Genomic DNA, 23042 nt, shown 5'->3' with positions numbered 1-23042 from the left:
TGTATTATTAGGGCCCAAGCACTGGAGATGCTGTGCCTCTGGTGTACACCGGAGTGCGCCTGGCACCTATTGTGTCTGTAAGGATTTTATTTTTTAGGGCCGAGGCGCTGGAGGCTGGCAAAGGACCTATTGTTTTCTTGCATTTCCTATTATTCTCTTTGTGCAATGCCGTCATTTTTCGCTGCCTAACTGTAAATGAAAGTCCCCAAAATCTGCACACTTGCCAAAAATGTCATGTAATTTTTGTTAAAAATCATTTTGTGCACAAGAGTCTCAGAGTGGCTCGATAGCACCCCCTACCACATTCACCCCAACTTTAAATGTGCTGTAGATTAATAAAATTTTGTAGCTACATGTACCATGATAAGGCCTACAAAAAAGCCTGTGGCCGCCATTACCTGCGACCAACAGGAAGTTGGCCATTGAGATTTTTTGGCGCATTTCTTGACATTTTTGCACATCGTACTTAGTTTGTACTTATATCGTACAAACTCCGATAGATTTCACATGAGCAACTTAAAATTTGGTGTGTGTCATCTAAAGACTATGGGATTAAACGTTGCTCAAAGCATGAGTTTTCTTCAGAGGCCCTCGCCTTGACGACTCGGTGAGGATTTCGCAATTTTTTATTGTTCGCCAGGAATTTGCTCCTAATCAAAGGTACATTGTCTGACCTGACCCAAACTTCTCAGGCATGATAATGGTCTGGCCCTCTACATTTCAATATTGACCAAATGCCATGGCGCCACCTGCTGGGGACAGGAGGTTACCTGTTCTATACATTTTAGCCTCTGCCTTGCAGGTTCACCAGATCCACCTCAAACTCGCTCAACAAACCTAAAAGATATTGACATATCTGTGACTTTTCGCCAGACATGGCATGGTGTGGCGAACTTCGATGTGCCGCCATGAAACATCAGACTGTCATAACTCCACCATATATAATCAAATCTTTACCAAATTTCTCAGGCATGATAACAGTCCATCGTTCAACACATTTCCTTGTCAATATTGCACCATGGTTATAGCGCCACCTACTGGCAACAGGAAGTTATAAGTTTTGTACTTTTATGTCCCCTGCCTTGCAGGTTCATCAGATAGACCTCAAAGTTGGTAATTTCAGTCAAGAAACATTGACAATGTTATATTCTGAAAGGTTTGACCATCTATTGCTACGCTGTTGCCATGGCGATGCATTGTTTGCCGTTAAATATGAATATGTGTTTGAGGGACTTGAGATGATTAGAATCTCATGAAACTTGGCAGACAGAGTTAAGTGGGGTGGATCCTGATGTCTGAAAAGACTCTTTACTCTAATTGTGGCAAAATGGCTCACTAGTGCCCCCTATAACCTTTCAAAGTAAAGGTCCTCTACATTTATGTAGATGAACGAAATTTGGCAGGCAGATGTATCATGTGACGACCTACAAAAAAGCCTCTGGGAGCCATTAGCTCCGCCCAACCAGAAGCCAGCCATTTTTACTTTTCTGTGCATTAAACATCACTGTCATAACTCAACCATATGTGGTCATATTAAACAGAATTTCTCAGGAATGATAACAGTCCCGTCCTCAACACATCATGTGACAAATATCATCCAATTGAAATTACATTTACATGGTGTACTAAATGCAAAATATCAAGGACACGGAAAGTGAAATCCACTTGCAACACACCCCAATGTGCACATATGCGAGGGCCTGCATATCACAGCTTGAAGTGTTGAAATTTGCACACTACAACTTTGCACATTCTAGTTTTTATTCATGTATGGTTATTTTTCAGGCTGTCCATAGTCGAAAACGTATTAATTATGTCATACACATCAAACATTGCTACTACTACAACCGCTACTCAGGGACAGGGCCATTGCCCTGGGGCTCCATAGCCCCTTCTAATGTGAAGTCCCGCTATGGGAGGCAGATGTATAATGTCCTATACGTTTATGCCATGAAACAGGAAGTTGTTGTTATGGGGTTAGGGATGCTTCAACACGCACAAAACTTGGCACACGCATTACAAACTATGAGTAATTTAAGCTGATATGGGTCTTAGGCTTGGATATTGCCAAATGGCTCTAAAGCGCCCCCTAGCAATTTTCAAAAATGAAGCCCCTCCTTACCTTTTCACCTACATGTAAAAAAAATTAGGGATACATGTATCAACTGCAGCCTTTTGTCTTGGTGCCATGACTTAAACCCAACAGAAAGTTGAATATTTTGAACTGAATTTGAAAATGTAGGCTCACAACAGGCTTCACTGTCTGTTCCACTTTTTGTCAATGTGTGGAGAAGGAAAAGTGCCTGACGGGAGAAGGCAACCAGCAGATGAGCGCTACTCAAAACACGTTTCAGAGCACTGTCAAATGGAGAGGGAACCGGCATAAGGTCGCGACTGCAGCACATGCAGTTATGTGCGAAAGCCCGATCATCGCTACTTGCAGCTTTAATTTAGATATATTTACTTTATTCTCGACATGCAGGATTTTTATTTTTTTTTTAATTATTTTAATTTTCACTTGATAGTATCTGCATTTACTGTATTCCAAAGGTTATGTGTTCTCACCCTGATCGCAAACCTGAATATATCACTTAAAGTTAATAATGTGTAATTTAAAAGATTAATGAAACTTAAGCGTAACAACTGTCCAACCAATGTCTTTGTAGTAAATACATATTCATATCAATATAATACACAATACATATATCAATACAGTACAGTTTTGCTGTAATACTTCTTCTTTTCTAAACTTACTTTCAAATGGAAGGCATAAGCTGTCACTCAATATGGTCTATGAAAAGTTTCTACTTGAATTTCTCAAAAGCTCAGTGGGATGTATTACTTTTATATTCAAGCCTTGATGAAAAAGTAGAATGTCAAAGAAGAGGATGCTAAATATATTTCATGTCGTCTGATGTCCTTTGTATGTCGTTAATTTTCTCTGTGCACTGAATGTGACCACCTGATCTTACTTAGTGTTGTTTATATGATTCCACGTCACCAAGACTAAGTTTTGCAATCTTTGTACGTGGTGAATGAAGTGATATAATTTTGATCGTCATTGTAATTCCAATAAAGTCATGTTGCTTTACATCTGCTCCTTAGTTTCATGTCAGCTGACAGTGACAGCTGACAGTGGAATTTATGACTAGAGGCTTTGTGTGCTGAGAAAAGACCAGGCACCAGGATGGTGAATGTGTGTGTGTGTGCATTTAGAACGACGAGTGTCAACAGCTGATCATCCAACGCATATGTACGTGCATGTGTTGTGCATGCACACTGCAAAAAATATCCACTTTGGAATATGATTTAATCTTAGAGGGAGTCTGAAATATGTATCACATATCAAACCTGATAATGATGTGAGACGACTGAATTAATTTCCAATGCAAAATAAATGGAACCATCAGAACTTGTTTGTCTCGTTTCAGGAGAAAAAATGTTTTTAGACTTAAATACGTCACTAAGACTCTTAAGGATTTTGTGCTTTTTCTTACATTGAATGCAAATTGAATCTTATAAAATACAGTTTCACTGTATAGAGCAGAAAACCTGTGAGTTTGTTCTGCACACAGCAAATATGCAAATCTTGTAGATACAGTTATTAATCTCATTGCAGGATATTTGTAGTATTCTGAATTCAAATAATCAACTCAACTTCCTTCATGAAATTTAAAAAAAAACCTTGAAACATGTTGCAAGTGACTGACATGATACAATGTTTGAAGTTTGTTAAAACTAGTAAAACTATTTGCCACAGTATTAAGAGAGTTAGACTAAGAATGTGGTGACAGAAGCTTGAACTCAAATCCCCTACCAAGCTAGTCATCTTTTAAAGTGGCAATATGTTCCTGTATGTATGTGTGAGTGTTTACCACCGTAGGAGAGTAAAGACAGTTTGTCACAGTTGGCCTCCATAGCCCGTTATTCAACCATCCTATCCCTAGACCCCAGCACAGCGAGCTGCTTCTCTGCTCCACTCGTGACAAAAATCGTGCTTATCACCAAGGCATATCACTGCACATTAAAGAGCAACATTCTAATAGGCTACCTGTGCACGGCCCGGGCTCAAACCTCTACAAAGCCCTTAAATCTGAAATGAACATGCGTCCTGACCTGTATAGCTGGATTACATTTTCAAACAATGCCACACGTGAATATGGGAGAGGAGAATAGATCTGATCACATACAGCACTCACAGAGGAGACAATGCACACAAATCAAGGCCAGGTGGACGGGTAGAGCAGCTAAGAAAACATTTCACATTTTGAAAGTGGTGCCTTGCAGACAGGGAGCTGTTGGGACAGTTATTACTGCGAGTCTGAATTGATTCTGTAGTAAACTGAAAAAATTTAATCTGCTGTGCTTTGCCGTTCAATTTGTCAGCGACACCATTGCCGTTTGTGTTTAGTGGTGTCAGAGAGGACTGAGTCTGGGATTCTTCTTTTACAGAGGGCAGTTTAGCTTCTCGTGAAACACTTCGCTCGAGGCCTGCTGTAAGCTTATTCACTATCTGAAACACCACCACCACTTTCAGAGATGATGCTTCCATGTAGTCAGTGTTGAGCCACGTGAAAGCTGAGGCAGATGCTGCTGGCATTTCAGGTGATTGCAAGAACTGTTCAGCAATGTTTGCTGGGGATCCACAGAGCTCTCCTGCCAGACAAGCACTCGTTTTCCCCATTGGATTGAAGAACTCCTGCTTAGGGAGATTTAATTTACATTCTGATCAGCTCCCTCTCCCTCTCTCTCTCCTCACACACACATACAAACACACACACACACACACACACACACACACACACACACACTCACACACACACAGAGTTCAGGGTATATCATTATTTGTTATCTATCTTCATCCCGATATTTGTGTTTTCAACAGAGTTCCTGTAAAAAACAGGTTTTCTCCACCAAAGATGTTGAGGACTTCCTGTCAGAAGTCAAGTTTTTCCAAGATGTATCTTTTGCAGAGAATGAGACTTTAAAACGAGAAGCTGCTGTGTTCACAACATGCTGTTCTCCGGTTATAACTCCTCTCTAAAATAGACTGTGTGAAGTCACACTGCTTGTGTGACTGAGGATGTGCAAACCTTCTCTCTGCACTGAGAGGAGGCTGGTAAGACAAGCAAAAGCTGTGAAGCTTGGAGTTGCCAGAGTCTGCTTCAGTTTAGCTTTTGAACTGTAATGTGCTCATGTCGTCGAAATGCACATCATCACTTTTTGGCACTTGAGCAAATGTCTCTAATGCCAGTTGATCATTTTCTGCCAGAAGAGGGATGACTTTCAACAAGGATATCGTGAACCTAAATGGACTACACTACAACATGCATTAATCAAAAACCCAGTAACAGTCACTTGCAGACAAACTCACACATTCACGCTTTTTACATTTTGCATGAACACAGGCAGGCCATGTGAACAGTACACTTATCTCTCCCTCTGCTCTCCCACAAAATTCCACCTGTGTGTTAGAGGTCTATTCCATCAGGTTGTTACTGGAGTGGAAACTGGACATTTCTGACAATGTTTTGGAGATGCTCCGGGAGGATGACCCATTTGAGGTCAGGTCCAGGGAGGAGCTATGTGGCCTGGCGCAGACCGCGGCCCTACAGGGCCCTGGACCTGCTATCGGCTTGACCTTGGGCTGCTCCATATCGTCCCCAGCATGCAGAACAGTAGACACGGTGCTCTCCATTCGGCTAGCCTTGTAAACGCTGGTCTGGGTCTGAAGGTAACGGGTGGACTTTAGTTCCAGTCCTTCGTAAGAGCTTTGAGGGAAACAGGGGCAACAGCAGAAGGCTTGTTTAAACCCAGCACGGAACCTGTGCGAGAAAAGAAGCACAAATTAGTCTTAATTGTTTTGGTTAAAGTGCACATTTACTGCTGTGGTTGAAAAAAAAATACTCCTCACATCAGTTACCTATGCAGATCCACTGGTAAACCTGACTAAATCTTCCACCAATCTGTGAAAGTCTTGAGGGTAATTGAAGATGGTGACACACTCAATACAATGGGAACATTTAGTTTAATGAAAAATCATGAGAAAATAAAAGTGAGGTAACATTACATTTGCTGAACAGTGGCAAATGTGGCCACCCAGGGCAATAACCAGATAATGGTAAATGCTATGACACAGCATAACAGAATCACAAGAAGAGTTAGTGAGCTGACACAGTAGCATCAGATAAACAGCAGTATCTGAAATTGCTAACATGCTGGCAATAGCCACAATAAGCCTAGGGCCATAACTGATCAAGTAAGAGTTGGTAGCATTTTGAATTGATCAGATTTAGACTGCCCTCTTGTAAAAAACAAAAAAACAAAACACAGGTTGTCTATGTAGTAGCTAATTACAAAATACACTAACATTTTATCAGTAGGTGACCTGTAGTGGCTGTAGCAGTGTTTCCCCTACAGCAGTGAACCCAAAACGGCGGCCTGTGGGCCAGGTCCGGCCCGCACCGACCCACTAACGCATCTGTCATAACATGTTAATAAATTGTGTGCCGCTATACTTCCTCATCCCAGACCAGACACTTGACCTCCGCCGTCAGAAGGTGTGCCAGCTCTCTATGGTCCTCTGCTGGGTAACACTGCCTGCATCAGGACCAGTAATCCTCAAAAATGCATGCGCAGGTTGGGATCTGTTTTATTATAATGATAAATGCCGCAGCGCCATCCTAGGGAAAACACTGCATAGTAATAATGGCTGGAGCAAAGGAGAAATTCAGGTGACATAGGACATCTTACACATTAAGAGGAGGTTGGGGTGGATAAATGCTGTTCCAAGTCTAGTCAATTTTGCTGTTGTTGTTCTTTTATCCATGATGGTTCCACAAACGTAACCATGTTTATTATTGTAACTAAGTTTACTATTGTCACAAAACAACGGACATCCTGTAATCCGGTTATGTATTTAATTTAATCTAAAATTTAAGACTACATTTCCTAAACCTAACCAACTAGTTTTTGTGATTCAAACGTAACCAAACATTTAAAGGAGTAGTATGCGATAACTAAAGCAGAGTTTTGTAAAATTCAGCGAACATTTCCTCACAGCCCGCTAACTGTTGGTTCTGTGTGCGCTTAAAAAAACATCTAGGTTTTCGGCGCAGCCCTGGCTCTCTAAATCAAAAACAAAACAAATGACTCCGGTTGCACCACACAACAACCCAAGAGCAGTACACCACGAGGAGAGTTGGCAATGTCCTTTATTGCAGCAGACCAGCAGGTTGGAGAAAACAGGCTAAAGGCAGCTTGTAGCGTATACCAGGCGGAAGAGCAGGCACCCAGGAGCAGTCCAGACGACTGAGGTGTAACACAGCTTAGAGTCTGTAAAATGAGGCAACCCACAGCATTGATGGCTGGAAACTCACGACGAAGAGCAGGTACGGGGAGAAGCCAGGCAGACAGTGCTCCAGAAACACACTGACAAAGCTCGTAGTCGGCGGCAGAAGGCAGAGGTGTTTACTGTGGCTGAGACTAGGCAGGGAATTCGGGGTGAAGCAGGGTCAAAACCGGAAAATCAGTCCAAACGCTGGAAAGTCTGTTATCGATGTAAAGAACAATCTGGCACTGAGTCTATGAACTGGAGAGGCTTATATACTGGGTTTGTTTGTGGATGAGATGCAGCTGAGAGACCAGGTGAGGGGAATGAACTGATGGGGTGGGTGTGGCTGGCTGGCAGATGGAAGATGTGATCATGTATGAGACTGGATTTATTTGTTAGAGATTGTGGGTTTAACAGTTTAATTTTGAGGCTTGAGGATGGGGTGGTGGACTGTAGATGCCGAATTAGACTGAAATCCACCCCACGTTTTCTGTCCCTCTTGATGTGAACAGGTCTCGCTGTGTTTCCAGCGCTACAACTAACCAAGATGTGATGGCGTTCCGATGATGTGGTAGCAGTGAGACAGTGCGTTCAGCTGACGAGAAAGATGGGATGGAGTCACCAGACTGGGAATAAACAAACTTTCTGCGGTAGCTTCTATGGATGTAGCGGGTCGGCGTAGAATTCCAAGTTGTTTAATGTTGGAGTGCTGGAGTTTCTTAAGTTGAGCAGTTGCTGGATGGCATACTTTAACGTCATGCCGGTGTGGCGCTGGGTCAGGACGGATACAGAGTTAATAGCCGTGTGTGTTTGCCACGGACTTGCTGACTAAAGATGGGATAGAGTCAGACACACAGCAGGATGATCCACAGCTTGGCAGGTGATCCGGACTGAGTGGAGAGTTTGGCTGATGTGTTTTGGGGGAGAGATAGTTGCTAACGTAGTGGCTAATTGTAGCCACTACATTAGCAGCCGATCGCTGGCTGACTTGAGGTGGCTGGCTAGGTTCCCAGGCAGGGTTTAACTGCACCGAGGCAGTTGAGAGGCTGTTCGGTCTCAAAGTATCATGGAGCCAGGGGTAGCCAGTGGCCCGTTATCAGCAGGGAGGAGAATTTTCCGGCCGGATACAAGAGGCTGTTCGCTAAGTCAGGTGGTGTTACCGTGCCCACCCGACGAGGGCTAACTGGGCAGTGGAGTGTTAAAAAAAAAACGCAGGACCCAGCAGGCAGTAGTAGACTGTCTGGTGACAGATGTGCCCAGACTTGTATTTCATGTGTGTTACAGATAATCTGTGAAACGGTTTGAGTGCAGGCGATGGTGTAGGAGGAAGGTTGCCGCAACAACAGGTCGGATACAAACATCCGTACAAATCCGTGCAAGTAGATATCCGACAATATGACTAGTCGCAAAGTAGTTTTCTAGGGTGTAGAGAGATTTGATTTCAGAGGGAAAAGCGGCAACAGTCAGTACCAGCGTCCTCTCCCCTGCAGTCATATGAACATCAAATGAAAAGATAACGACAAGCATGAGTGTGTGTGTGTGTGTGTGTTTGTGTGTGCACCTCTGGTCTTTAAACGGACGACAGCGTGCTGAGTTCAGACACGATGGCAGAGCAACACACAATAGTCCGATGTGGTCGGACACAAAATCACAGCCAGGCAACACCAATAACAATGCAGTTATTATAGCAGCCATAAATGGGACACAGCGGTCCGGTAAAAACTTCACAACAATACACAGTAAATTAAACTTACTGAAACACACATAAATATAGCATAAGTTCTGCCCAGAGCTAAAGCTTCTTACTGTACTCCTTGGCAGGGGAACAGCTGCATGCAAAGTCAATTCTTCAGGTTTCTAGAGTAATCGTCGTGGTGGACAAAGTCTTATTTAAGAAGTGGTAACCTCCTTTGTAGGACAGAGGAACCCTACTGTTCTTGTACCTTGGAGTGCGATGAGCGGTTGGCATGGCATTCTATTATAGAGTTTGTGATGTTACGGGTCCCCTCGTGGTACCATGCGGGTCTCTGCCAATGAGGGATGCGAGTTTGGCTGTGTCCAAATCACGCCCCCTAGAGGGAGATGCGGGGGCGCTGCGGGGGTCCAGGTGTCTTGGCTCTCCTTTTTTTGTTCTGCTTCTTTATTCAGAAGACCATGCGGTCACTCAGGCTTCTGAGATGACATGCAGGTCGCAGTTCTCATATACCCACGGTGCTCATGCACAACAATCCCCCTTTTTCTCTGAAGAGTGGGATGCAGTTCGCATTGTTCAGAGCAACTCAAGGGCTGAGCAACTGTGGGAAAGAAGGGGAAACCTAAGGGTTAAACAGCCCATGTATTCAACAGTCTATGCAGTTCATACAGTTCAGAGAGCTTTTGCGTCTGAGCAGTTATTGGACAAAGTCTTTCCTGTTACCTAAGGCAAAGTCTGGGGAGAGTTTTCTAACTAAGCCTAGTTGCATTCAAATATACATTTACAGTGACTCTGGTACCCTGGAGGGTCTTATCCAGGTCATGCAATTATTCTTGTTGGAGGAGAAGTCTCTGTGTCTCACGGTGACAAAACAGAGTTTGACTCCTGTGTGAAAGGGGAAGGTGCTAGGAACTCTTCCCTTTCAGGGCTGGAGGCTGCTTCTTCCTGGTGGTGGACAGACTGCTCCTGGGGGAAGGCGTGGCCTTGATCCCCAATGTTCTGTAGGTCCCTCTGCTGATGAGGTGTTTGGCGCTTCTAGCGCCACCTTCATACTTGCTAGCTGACTGCATGCATATTTTACATGCCAGCTAAACATCTCCTAATTAACTGCATGTTGAGGTTGCTCGGTTTGCAGTGCAAGGTGACTCTCTGGTTACAGCTGTAAAAAAGGAGGGACTTCAAGTCTGTCTGACCACGGACTGTTTGGTAGCAAGAGCTCCTAAGTCACTCAGGCCGTTGTGGCATTGAGGTGACTTCTTCCTTCTGTTGGTGGGGATGGAATCCTGTCGGTGCCTGGGTTTCCTAGGGGCAGGTTGTACCTAGGAGGTGCCTCATTTGAGGTCAGAGACTGCGCTTGGTGTCTCCTGGGCGGCTGCATTGGCACATGCGGTTACCTGGCCGGCCTGGGTTTCTGCGCTGCAGTTCTCTACTCTTGGCTGGGCAGCCTGGGTTCAGAATGCAGGACCTTGTTGTCCTCTTACAGCCAGTCTATTTCTCCCCGCTTGTGGGGCATCTCAGCTGGTGACACCGGGCGCACGCTGAGGGAAGTCTGCAAAAAGGTCCGCTGTTCTGCAGCTGTAAGAACTGTGCCTTAGTGCACTGCGATCTGTGGCTGGGTTCTGCTGTGGTGCAGGAGGAACCATTTGCCCAGCAGGTCAGGGAGGGAGCTCTGGCTACCTGACCAAGTGGTTGAATTTGGTCAACCACTCTCTGCAATTCCTCATTGCAGACACAGATCTTAGTTACAAAGGTTATTCTCCTACTTAGAGAGGGAAAGGAGAGACAGATCCCAGCCTGCAGGTCTGTGTCAGATAACCTTGAAGGAGCTTCAGCTCTGGCCCCTAGGGGTGTTTGACGACTTATTTGACCTGTTTGTAAAAGTGCTACTTAGGGCTATGCTGACCTCTAGTGGTAGGTTGCAAGAAAGAGAGAAAGATGCACAGGTGTAGCTAAACCCTGTGGCTTACAAGGCAGCAGTGTACAGCTGAAGATTTGCTAAATCCTATCTTATCAGGTACTTAGTGAGGTGAACCGGCAGGGATTGAACCTGCAACTCTGGTGTTTTTAGCACCAGAGTTGCTGTGTAAAAGCTATGTGTACGCCTCCGACCACATGAGGGCAGTACAGGGCTAAGTGTGTTTCTCAATGAAGGAGAGAAAGGCTTGTGGTCAAGAAATATTGCCGATTGTCATGCAGCGGCTGTGGATTAGAAGTCCAAACCAGGATCAGGTTCTGGAAGGAGAACAAGCTTGTGGATACACCTCACGACCACCTCTTGGGTGCAGAAGAGATGGCGGTTTGGCCACTCAAGAAGGACAGGAAAGAGAGGGCATGGGTATTGTGTGACGGTTCAAGGAGTGTCCTGGGCTCTCTTAGTTCCGCCCACCAACCAAGAAAGTGAGCTTTGGCAGTTGAAGGGACACGTACCCGGCCTGGTTATGCTGGTGAGGGGCCAGCACAAAGTCTTGTTAAGAGGTCTGGCGGGAAAAAAAGCCAGATTCCGGTTCTTCCAGCGAAGTGGGGAATCCTTGGGCCTGGTTCTGCTGCATGCACAGTCACTTCTTCTGGTTTCTAGAGTAATCGTCGTGGTGGACGAAGTCTAATTTTAGAAGTGGTAACCTCCTCTGTAGGACAGATTTGTGACGTCACAGGACCTTCAAGGTGCCGTGCGGGTCTCTGCCAATGAGGGATGTGAGTTGGGCTGTGTCCAAATCACGCCCCCAGATTGGAGATGCAGGGTCGGTACGGGTCGCTGCGGGGGTCCAGGTGTCCTGGCGCTCCTTTCTTTGTTCTGGTTCTTTATTCAGAAGACCATGCGGTCACTCAGGCTTCTGAGATGACAAGCAGGCCCCAGTTCTCATCTACCGAAGGTGCTCATGCACAACAAAACCTTCTCATTTTAAAGGAGTATTTTGGTTTACTCATGTTTTGTATTTACAGGCATTTAAATGTTTACCTTCCTTAATTTCTCTGGTGATCAATAAGTCCTATGACAGAGTGATGGACTGTAAATAAAGGACAACAAAAACAGCCCAAGAACAGGCCACCATTGCTGTCAGTTTTTTCCAAAAATATAAAGAATGAAAAAAACAACAACACAGAACATAACTCATATCAATACACAACCAGCTGTTTCACATATTAGTTTGTGTTTGAATGAATTGAAATGTTATCAGCCAAGCATTGATGCTGCTACTTTTCTTTGTGATGCCTCCACTGCCTCGGCATTAGCAAGCAAGCTCATCCACTGTGAAGTATGAATTTAGACAGGTCATTAAATATTGAATTGTCATTTTCCCCCCAATTTTGAATGGTAGCTCACATTTTGAATCAAGAAGTGAAAGTCCTATATGTGATGGAGAGTTGTGTGATGTGTTTTGAAGGTTAAAATGTTTAGGCAGAGGTTATGTAGACCTGGTCTTACAAAAATAAAAGTTACAAATATATAATTTGCAGTAAGTGAATAATGCATGAATATATTTGTTTGTGTGTGGGAGTGCTGACTAACCTGTCATTGAGGCAGCAGTAGATGATGGGGTTGTACATGGTGGAGCTCATGGCCAGCCACATGATGGCCAGGTAGACCTGCTGGATGAACCTCTCCTCAAACATGTCAGGGAAAAACTGGTGCAGCAAGAAGTAAACATGGTAGGGCAGCCAGCAGATGGCAAACGTACACACCACGACGATCATCATTTTTACTACCTGTTGGACACATGACAGCACAATGTTGTTTTTCATTTTTACAGTTTTGCTTCCCCACTTCATTCCAGATTTGACCAGTTAAGACCTCCTCGGAAGGGTTTAAGGGTTGGAGAATGACACGTGTTTCTTTACTATCGAGATATTGCAGATTGTTGTTTATTGTCAAAACACCAAACATCTCAGTACAACAGACCTGTCCTAAAACAGGTATAATATGTAGTTGCTTCATAAATAATGTAGAATACATATACTGTCCTGGAAAACCATCAATCACAAGAGTGTTACAGCAGCTACTGACAGTGTTTTTCTCTTTGGATGATGAAACTGAGGCAGTGCAGTGACTTTCTGCTCTGAGACCTGAGCATTCACCTCTTTCCTTTAAACACATGCAGTGGGGCATAAAGTGTGGGAGCAATCTAAAACTTGGCAAACTAAAGTAAAAATGGAGTCCATGCTTCATAAAAACCTATCAAAGTAAATGATGTGACTTGCTAGGCCTGATATCATCAGTGCATACACACCTTCGTAAATATGTCTGTGTGAAGCTTAATAGGATTCTCATCGTGTTCTCGTGTCAAAAAGGCAAGTCTCTGCAAGTGCCTTTATTGAACGGTATTCTCAAAGGAACTGACACACCAAAACTGTGAACACACCCTTGACTAGCAAGGGCTACAAAAGATGACTACAAAAAAATTTGAAATAGGTAGAGGAGGAGACGTGATGGTGAAAACAGAAGATGAAGAGACTGCGTTGGGTTGAAAATCCACCAAAGAAGAGACGGCCTAGGATTCAGGTTCATGCTGCTCTGATGATTCATTCATCACCAGAGGATAAATGTGTAACGGGTATAGCTTAGGACCCAATAGCAGCACAGAATCAGACAGGTATAGTTGTTAATGTAACCAGGAGATCCAACACACTATGCAAACCAACCAGCGAGGGACAGGCGAAAGGAGAGTCGAAGCCAGGCAGGGAGTCGAGGAGCTGTTGCAGGGATACACCACACAGCCCAGGAGAGAGGCAGACGGAAACCAGGAGGGACGGGACGAAGGTCGTGGTCAGAAGGCTCAGGGGATATCTGGGAAGGCGACAGGATGGGATGGTCAGGAGCAGGCAGGGTCGAATCCGCGTAGGCAGTCTGGTAATCGCTGAAGAGTCTTCCCAGGAGGAGGGGTGTTTAGACACCATACACTGCAGCGCCGTCTCCATCTCCTGATTCTTCCTTTCAGTTTGGCCGTTGGACTGGGGATGAATCCGGACGACAGACTCACAGTGGCCCCCACAAGCGTGCAGAACTCCCTCCAGAACACAGAGGCAAACTGGGGTCCCTGGTCGGAGACCACATGGCGGGGAGACCATGGAGCCTGAAGACGTGGAGTAGCATGAGCTCGGCAGTTTCCTTGGGTGAAGGAAGCTTGGGCAGGGGCACAAAGTGGGCCATTTTGCTGAATCTATCGATCACGGTCAGGATGGTGGTGTGACTACTAGATGGGGGCAGGCAGGTAACGAAGTCCAGGGAGATGTGGGACCATGGTCGATGGGGTACAGGCAGTGGAAGCAGATGACCCCCAGGAGCTTGGTGTGAGACCTTGTGCTGGTTGCAGATGGGACAGGCGTTGACAAACTCCTGAGTGTCCTCCTCCAGCGATGCCCACCAGAACCTCCGTAGCACCATCTCCTTGGTCCGCTGGATGCCGGGATAACAGGTGAGTCGAGAGCTGTGGGCCCACTGAAGGACTTCGGACCGCAGGGCAGAAACAACAAACAGGCGATCAGGAGGACATGCGCTGGGTCACGGCTGGTTCTCCAAGGCCACCTTGACCTTCTCCTCCTCTTCCCAGGTGAGGAAGGCAACCATGTGCAAGGACGGGAGGATGGTCTTGGGGCCAGAGCCAGGCTCCAAGAACTGTCGAGAGAGGGCATCAAGCTTCACCTTGCGGGACCCAGGTCGGTAGGAGAGGGAGAAGTTGAAGCGGCTGAGGAAGAGAGACCAGCGGGCCTCTTTGAGAGTTGAGCCTGGGCCTCTTGGCTGACTGGAGGTATTCAAGGTTCTTGTGGTCAGTCCAAACCAAGAAAGGCTGCTTGGTTCCCTCCAGCCAGTGACGCCATTCCTCCAACGCCAACTTAATCACCAACAGTTCTCGGTTGCCAATGTCATAATTCCTCTCAGCAGGGGTCAGGCATCGGGAGAAGAAGGCGCATGGATTGAGCTTCTGATCCCTGGCAGCCCAGAACAGCTCCCACCCCCACGTCGGAGGCGTCCACCTCCACTACGAACTGTCTCTCTGAGTTTGGAACGTGGAGGATGGGGGCTGACGTAAACCGCGTTTTGAGCGTCTGAAAAACTTCGTCGGCCCTGGCAGACCACCGGTACGGAACCTTGGAGGTGGTGAGTGCCGTGAAGGGTGCGGCCACAGTGCTGTAGCCACGGATGAATCGACGGTAAAAGTTGGTGAACCCCAGGAACCTTTGGAGATGCTTGCGGGAGTCAGGAACAGGCCAGGTGATGACAGCAGAGACCTTGGCGGGGTCCATCTTGATTTTCCCTTGGCCAACAATGTATCCTAGGAAGGAGACTGACGGGGAGTGAAACTCGCACTTCTCAGCTTAAAGGAAGAGCGAGTTCTCCAGGAGCCGATGCAGAACTGCCTGGACGTGGTGTACGTGTTCCTCCTTGGTCCGTGAAAAGATGAGGGTGTCATCTAGGTAGACGAACACGTGCTTGTTCAACATGTCTCTGAGAACGTCATTGACCAGAGCCTGGAAGACGGCTGGGGCATTTGTGAGGCCGAAGGGCATCACCAGGTATTCATAATGTCCTGTGGGGGTGTTGAAGGCGGTCTTCCACTCATCTCCATCTCTGATGCGGACCAAGTGGTAGGCGTTGCGTAGATCCAACTTCGAAAAGATGGTGGCCCACCTCCATGAGTTCGAAAGCAGAGGAGATGAGTGGGAGGGGGTAGCGATTCTTCACCGTGATGTCGTTGAGCCCACGGTAATCTATGCAGGGATGCAGAGATTTGTCCTTCCTCTCCACGAAGAAGAACCCAGCCCCAGCAGGAGACAAGGAGGGATGGATGAGACCAGCATCCAAGGAGTCATTTATGTATTGTTCCATGGCGCCTCTCTCAGGGGCGGACAGGGAGTAAAGGCAACCCCTAGGAGGAGCGGAACCAGGCAGGAGGTCTATGGCGCAGTCGTAGGGCCGATGAGGAGGAAGGGATGTGGCCTTAGACTTGCTAAAAACCTCCACAAAGTCATGGTACTCGGCTGGGACCCCCTTCAGATCTGGAGCAGGTGGCCGGTTGAGGAACTGAGGCTTGCTTCAGGCACACTTGGTGGCAGGAAGGGCTCCAACCCAAGATGACCCCCGTCTTCCAGTTGATGATGGGGTTGTGTCGCCAAAGCCAGGGGTAACCCAGGATGAGGGGAAGACGGGGAGACTGTAGGATGTGGAACTGGATGGTCTCATGTTGATTGCCGGACAGAAGCATGCGCACTGGGACCGTCTGGTGAGTAACAGTCCCCAGGAGATGGCTGTCGAGGGCGGTGGCAGGAACAGGTTCAGGCAGGGGAACACAACTGATGCCTAGCTGGCGGGCTAGTTCCTTGTCCAAAAGACTAACGTCACAACCAGAGTCTATGAAGGTGGCGAGGGTGTGAGAACCATCAGACAATAGTAGTCGGGCATGACAAAGAGGGCGTCGGGTAGAGGAAAGTTCAGAGGTTCTACTCACCAGTAATTCCTCCGCTACTGGTGAGTCCGGCCTTTTACTGAATACTTGGAGATGTAATGACCCGCCTGGCCACAGTAGAGACAGAGGTTCCCCCCATGCCGAATGTTCCCTCTCCTCGGGGGTGAGACTAGTGCGACCCACCTGCATGGGTTTGGGTTGCTTCGACGGTTGCCCCGACTAGGGTAGTCCAGTCTCCGGAGGAAAACGAGCTTGGGTGGATAGCTGGTGGTCCGCCTGTCCCTGTCGCCTCTCCCGAGGTCTCGCCCAGATGCGCCATCCAGAGAAGAAGGAAGGTCGTGGGATACCAACTCATCCTTGATATGGTCACTCAAGCCCAGCAAGAAAGCGTCACACTGGGCCGGGGCGTTCTTATCACTCTGACGGGCCCTGGTGCGAAAGTCGATGGCGAAGTCAGCGACGCTCTGGTTCCCCTGGCTCAACCCCAGCAGACCTCTCCGGACCCATCAAAACCTCACCGAACACCTTGCGAAGCTCAGCGGCGAAGGTCTGGAAAGAGGAGCAAGCCGGCGTGCGTCGCTCCCATTCAGCCGTTCCCCACAGCCGAGCTCTGCCCGGCAGGTGATTAATGGTAAACGCCACTCTCGCCGCTTCCTGGGCAAAGGTGTAGGACTGTAGGGCGAAGACAATGGAACAGTTCGAGATGAATGGGTTACAGCCCTCCGGGTCTCCAGCGTAGCGCTCCGGGGTTCCCACCCGGGGCTCTGGTGAGGCTCCAGCCTCTGGGAGCTGGAGCTGTTGGAGCCGGAGGCGAAGCATGGGGTGTAGGCTGGCCGAGGGTGGGCTTCGGATGTTGGACCTGGGTAGTTAGTACAACCAATGCTTGCTCTTGGTTAGACACAGCCTGTCGAAGCTCGAAGTTGGAGGCGGTGAGCATAGCCTCGTGCTGCTGGAGCGTGTGCTCTCAAAGCGGTTTGACGGAGACGTTGTGTGAGTCCATTGTGGCCAGATTGTACTGTAACGGGTTTAGCTTAGGACCCAATAGCAGCACAGAATCGGGCAGGTATAGTTGGTAATGAACTTTATTTCGGTATGAGACACAGAGTTGCGACACAGGAAACAGTTCGCTGACGGCTGCGAGCCTTCAGAGCCTTTGGGGGGGGAGTCGGGGAATCGACTCAGCCAAGCCGAACAGGAACAAAAGTTCAGGTTCAGGAATGGGTTCACCGTACTCACGCAGAGGCTCAGGGTTGAGCGAGGGTTCCGAAGAGGGGCAGGCAGGAGACGTAGTCAGGGAAGCAGAAGGTCCGATAACCAGCGAGGGACAGGCGAAAGGAGAGTCGAAGCCAGGCAGGGAATCGAGGAGCCGTTGCAGGGATACACCACACAGCCCAGGAGAGAGGCAGACGGAAACCAGGAGGGACGGGACGAAGGTCATGGTCAGGAACAGAAGGCTGAGGTTATATCCAGGAAGGCGACAGGACGGGATGGTCAGGAGCAGGCAGGGTCGAATCCGTGTAGGCAGTCTGGTAATCACTGGAGACACTTGCATGAGTGCTCTGAACAATCTGGCAGAGAGTGAACGGTGAGGAGAGTCTAAATACTGGGTTGATTGGTGATCAGAGGCAGGTGAGTGCAACAGGTGAGGAGAGTTGGGCTGATGAGGTGGATGAGATGAGGAGAGGGCAGACTGTGACAAAATGCAAAGCAACATAAGGATTTCTGCCACATCATCTCCAGGGCTGTCTTGTACAAAAGTGCATGTGACAGGTTGGAATAATCTGACTGCCATTTAAAAGCTTTGGCCTAACATCTACAGTGCGCATTACCTTTCGTTTGGCAGTCAGCTGCTCCTTGTAGCGATCAGAAGAGTCTCCGGGGATCTCACTGGCCCAAAGGGTCAGTCCCACCACCAGATAAGCACAACCCATCACCAGCAGAGGAAGGAAGTAGATCAAGATGGCCACACAAACATAGTACCTACAGCAAGACATACATCCCGTGTCACATTTAATCATATAAATGGTTTGTCCATAGGAAAAACAAGGGCTGAGCTGTGGGTACCACTGTCTCCTCTGTCAGCAGGCAGCAGTAAACAGTGGTATATACATAAGCTATTGGTGTGCAAAGGATTTAAATAACAAAATTTAAATCTTTCTCAAAAATCTTTTAAAAGTTTTCTGTTTAAATACACACAAGCGTGCGCACACACACACATAAACCAGCATGTAGAATGTAGCAGTTTTGGTAGCATGCAGGCACGGGCAGAGCCTTTTTGGGAAAGTCACAAAAATGATAAGATTGAATTTGGTGTACAGCCTTTATCAAACAAAATTATTCTTGGGGATTGTAAGGTAAGATTTACATTTTGTCCAAACAATGATGTAGTCCCCAATTACCACTCGGAAGTCATTAACTACTTTGTACACTCTACGTCCTGGCTTCCTCCCTTTCTATGGTCAATTTTAGGGTCTGACTCCCTTTTCCTATTTTAAATTAAGAAATGTTAATATGGACTTTATTGTAGGTTTACGTTGCAGATGTCCTCAAAAAACGAAGAAAGGTGCACCTTTTTCAGTATTTCTGGTGAGAGATAAGATAAGATGACCTGTAGTTATTTACTTCTAAATTCAGACAAAACGGAGATCATTGTACTCAGCCCTAAACACCTCAGAGAAACATTATCTGAGCATATAGTTACCTTACATCTACTGTGAGGAACATTGAGTTATTTTTGACCAGGACATGTCCTTTGACACATAAGACACGTCTCTGGGACAGCCTTTTTCCAGAGACTTTCCTCCACCAAGCAGCGTAATACAACATCAACTTCTGGAACCAGCTCCCATTTTGTGTACGGGAGGCAGACACCCTCTCTACACAGACTTACAGGATGTCACATGACAAAAGGAAATTGTTAAATTAAATTAAATTTAAAAAATAAAAAGGGAAGGAAAGAAAGATGGGATGCCACGAGTTATGTGACTGTCAGTCACAGCTTTTTCACCTCAAAATGGTCTATAACACCTAAAATTTGTGTCTGAGTAAGAATTTAACCTTTTCCAATTGTAAAAGATTCATCAGCTCTTTCAATAACTTTACATGGACTGGTGGGTTTTTCTGCTCCCAATTCATTAATATCAGCCTCCGTGCCAACAGTGTTACAAAGGTATCATATTATATTGATTATTTGACAGACCTGTTGTGGCCACCTTCAACCCAAACACTTCAGACAAAGTTTGGAAAATACTGACCCAATAATTACAGAGTCTTGGGCAATTCCAGAACATATGAGCTATAGAGGCGGGAGCTTGTCCACATCAGTCGCAAAGGGGGTCAAGTGTAGAAGTCGTAACTTTGATAAATGTAGTCTATGTAAAATTTGGAATTGTAACAGTCCGTGTCTGGCACATACAGAGGAGGAATGGACGGATTCTTGGGCTTTTTTCCACTGACGTGGATCAGGCAAAAACAGTGTGTCCATTGGAGAAACCAGAGGTTTGTTGAGAAAGGATGGAAATGTATTTTTTATGAAGTTTCGGATTTTCTAGATATCTAAAGAAGTCTATGCTGGGAATATTGAATTTCTCCTTTAATTGCTGAAATGTGGAAAAATGTTGTCAATAAATAAATCGTTGATTGTCTGTATTCCTTGTAAATGCCATTTGAGAAATGTCAAATCAGAAAGTGATGGAGGAACTGTGTGATTGTTTATTATTGGTAATAGTGCTGAACAATTCTGCCAGCCAAAATGCGTCCGTATTTGGGACCAGATTTTAATTGAGTGCGAAATAATCGGGTTTTTCAATTTCAGCTTTGGAGTTGGTAAAGCAGAAAAAAGTATTGCAGCTAGAGAGGGGGAACTATTTCGAGTTTCCATCCTTGACCACTCTGCCCCCTGCGTGTGGAACCAGAATGCGGAGATCTAATGTTACAAGACCAGTAATAGAGCCGAAAGCAAGGCAACCCCATACCCCCAAATGCTTTAGGTCAGAAATGCTTTCTTAATCCTCAGAATTTTTTCTATTCCAGATAAATTGAGATATGGCTGCATTTAGTTTGTTAAAAAAAGCTTTGCTAATTAGGATAGGGATGCACTGAAAGATAAATAAATATTTTGGTAAGATAAACATTCTCACAATATTAATTCAACCCACAAGAGAGATTGGAAGATTTGCCAATTTGTGAAAGTTACGCATTGTTTGGTCATACAGTGTCCATAAATTGTGTTTGAATGAATCAAAATGAATCATTTTGTTATGTTTATTCCCAGATATTTAAATTGGTTTGAGGGTTGAGAGTTTGTATGCTCTGTCGGGCTTTTGGATTAATTGGGAACACTGTACTTTTTGAAAGGTTGAGCTTGTATCCAGATATTATGCCAAATTCTCCTAAGGTTGACATTATGGTAGGCATTGATTTTGAAGGGTTTGAGATGAACAGCAATAAATCATCTGCGTACAAAGACACTTTATGTTCTGACCCTCCCCTTTCAATACCTTCATATTCTTTTGCCGTATGCAGCGCAATAGCAAGAGGTTCAATGGCAAGCGGAAATAACAGTGGTGCCAGAGGGCACCCTTGCCTAGTAGAGCGACCAAGCGGAAAGTAGCTGAAGTTAATGTTATTTGTTTTCACTGATGCCTGGAGTTGAGCGTACAATAATTTAACAAGGGAGATGAAGTGAGAACCGATTCCAAACTTTCACAGGGTCGAGATATTCCCACTGGACCCTGTCAAAGGCCTTCTCTGCTTCTAGAGAGATAAGTATTTCAGGATGTACATTATTTACAGATTGTGTATAGAAAATGTTCAGTAATCTCCGTATGTTAAAAACAGCTGCCTATCCTTGATGAATCCTGTCTGATCATGGGATATTACAGTCGGAAGAATTCCCTCCAAACGCATAGCCAGAATTTTTTAGAATATTTTGTAATCCACATTCAGTAGGCTCACTGGTCTATAAGATCCAGGCTCCAGGGGGTCCATTATGACCCTTAATAAGTGCGTCATTGAATACATCAAGTAAAAGAGGTGAGACTTGGGGTTTGAATGCTTTATAAAATTCAGAGGTGTAGCCATCTGGGCCCGGATGGCTTTTGAACTTTTAATTTTTTGTATAGCTTGTTCTACCTCTGACCTAGTTTAGGTTTATCCTATAATTTACTCACACTAACTGTCGGGATGTTTAATTTTCCAAAAAATGTTTCAATCAATGATAGATCTCCTAGAGATTATGAGGTGTATAATTTAGTGTAAAAAGTTTTTAAAATGTTGTTTATCTCTTTCGGGTCCATAGTAGTTTGACCTGACTCAGTTCTTATTTCTGTAATTAGTCTGGATGCAGCTTGTTCTTTTATTTGGTGTGCTTAGATTCTACCATCCTTTTCCCCATGTTCATAGAATTTATGTTTAGCTTGAGTTAGAAGCTTGGTTGTTTCTGCAGAATATATTAGATTAAGTTCAGTCTGAAGGGATAGCTTTCTTTTATGAAGGTCTGGAGAGGGATAAATGGCATACTGTTGATTTATATGTTTAATTTCATCCATTATCCTTTTTCTCTCTCTATTTTGCTTATATAATTGCACTGCAAAAAGAAATAATATGCCCACCAATGTAAGCCTTTAATGCCTCCCATAATGAAGATATCAAGGTATATGGTGTGTCATTCATCTATAGAATTTTTGATTTTCTCAACCACTTTTTTATCTGATAATAGGCTATTATCCAAACGCCATACCTTTGAGGTGTATTCCCGTCCAAATGATAATCGAAGTGTTCGTGGGCCGTGGTCAGATAGTACAATTGGCTTATATTCACAGCTCTTCATCAGAGGTAAAAGTCCATTATCTAATAAAAAAAGATCTATTCTGGAATAAGTGTGATGGACTGGTGAAAAGTATGAATATTGCCATGCGTTTGGGAACAGGGTTCTCCATGGGTCCACTAATTTATGTGTCAAGAAATGTGTGAATTCTCCTAGCCGATTAAGATAGAGTTGTAGGCTTATTCGAAGACCTATCAACGTTGGGATCTAAAACCAGATTAAAGTCTCCACCTATAGAATGGCCAAAACAGTTAGAAAAAGATACACAATTCAGATGGTCAAAAGCCGGCCTAACTTCTCCCAATTATACAAAGCTAATTACGAAAAACTTATCTCTCTGATAAAAAAAGACCTAGAAAGATGGGATATGCTCCCATTATCTTTAGTAAGAATGGTGGAAACTATCAGGATGAATGTACTGCCAAGACTACTGTTTCCATTCCTCTCTTCCTATAACAGTCCCAATATCTACATTTAAATTCCTTGATAGGCGTATTTCCCAATTCATCTGGCAGACCCAGAGTGAGACTGAAAGTCCTTCAATCGCTTAAGGAGAATGGGGGTTTAGCTTTACCTCATTTGAGAAGCTATTATTGGGCATCACAATTACGAATATTGATTTCATGGATCAGGCTTGATATGGAAACAAATTGGGTACAAATAGAACAAAACTCGGTAACCAATGTATCAATCTCGGCACTCCCGTTTGTGGAGGCAAAAGTTTGGCAAAAATTAAAGATACAAAATTAATGGGTGATCTATACCCTAAAGGTCTGGACAAAGATAAGA

At 45.3% G+C, this 23042-nt stretch overlaps 1 protein-coding gene across 1 annotated transcript in view; it reads right to left on the bottom strand.

The window, feature by feature from the left end:
- Nucleotides 1-4343: 4343 nt before the first annotated feature.
- tacr1a (tachykinin receptor 1a) overlaps nucleotides 4344-23042 on the bottom strand; it is a 75230-nt gene continuing 56531 nt past the window's right edge. The window contains exons 3-5 of the mRNA XM_035640996.2: nucleotides 18256-18406; nucleotides 12535-12731; nucleotides 4344-5825 (exon numbers count right to left, since the gene is read on the bottom strand). Coding sequence (XP_035496889.1) covers nucleotides 5480-5825; nucleotides 12535-12731; nucleotides 18256-18406 — 694 coding nt within the window. The 3' untranslated portion in view covers nucleotides 4344-5479. The remainder of the gene's footprint in view (nucleotides 5826-12534; nucleotides 12732-18255; nucleotides 18407-23042) is intronic.

The sequence above is a fragment of the Scophthalmus maximus genome, chromosome 19, assembly GCF_022379125.1.
Source record: "Scophthalmus maximus strain ysfricsl-2021 chromosome 19, ASM2237912v1, whole genome shotgun sequence".
NCBI classification, from domain to species: domain Eukaryota; kingdom Metazoa; phylum Chordata; class Actinopteri; order Pleuronectiformes; family Scophthalmidae; genus Scophthalmus; species Scophthalmus maximus.
This window is presented reverse-complemented; position numbering and strand designations above follow the sequence as displayed.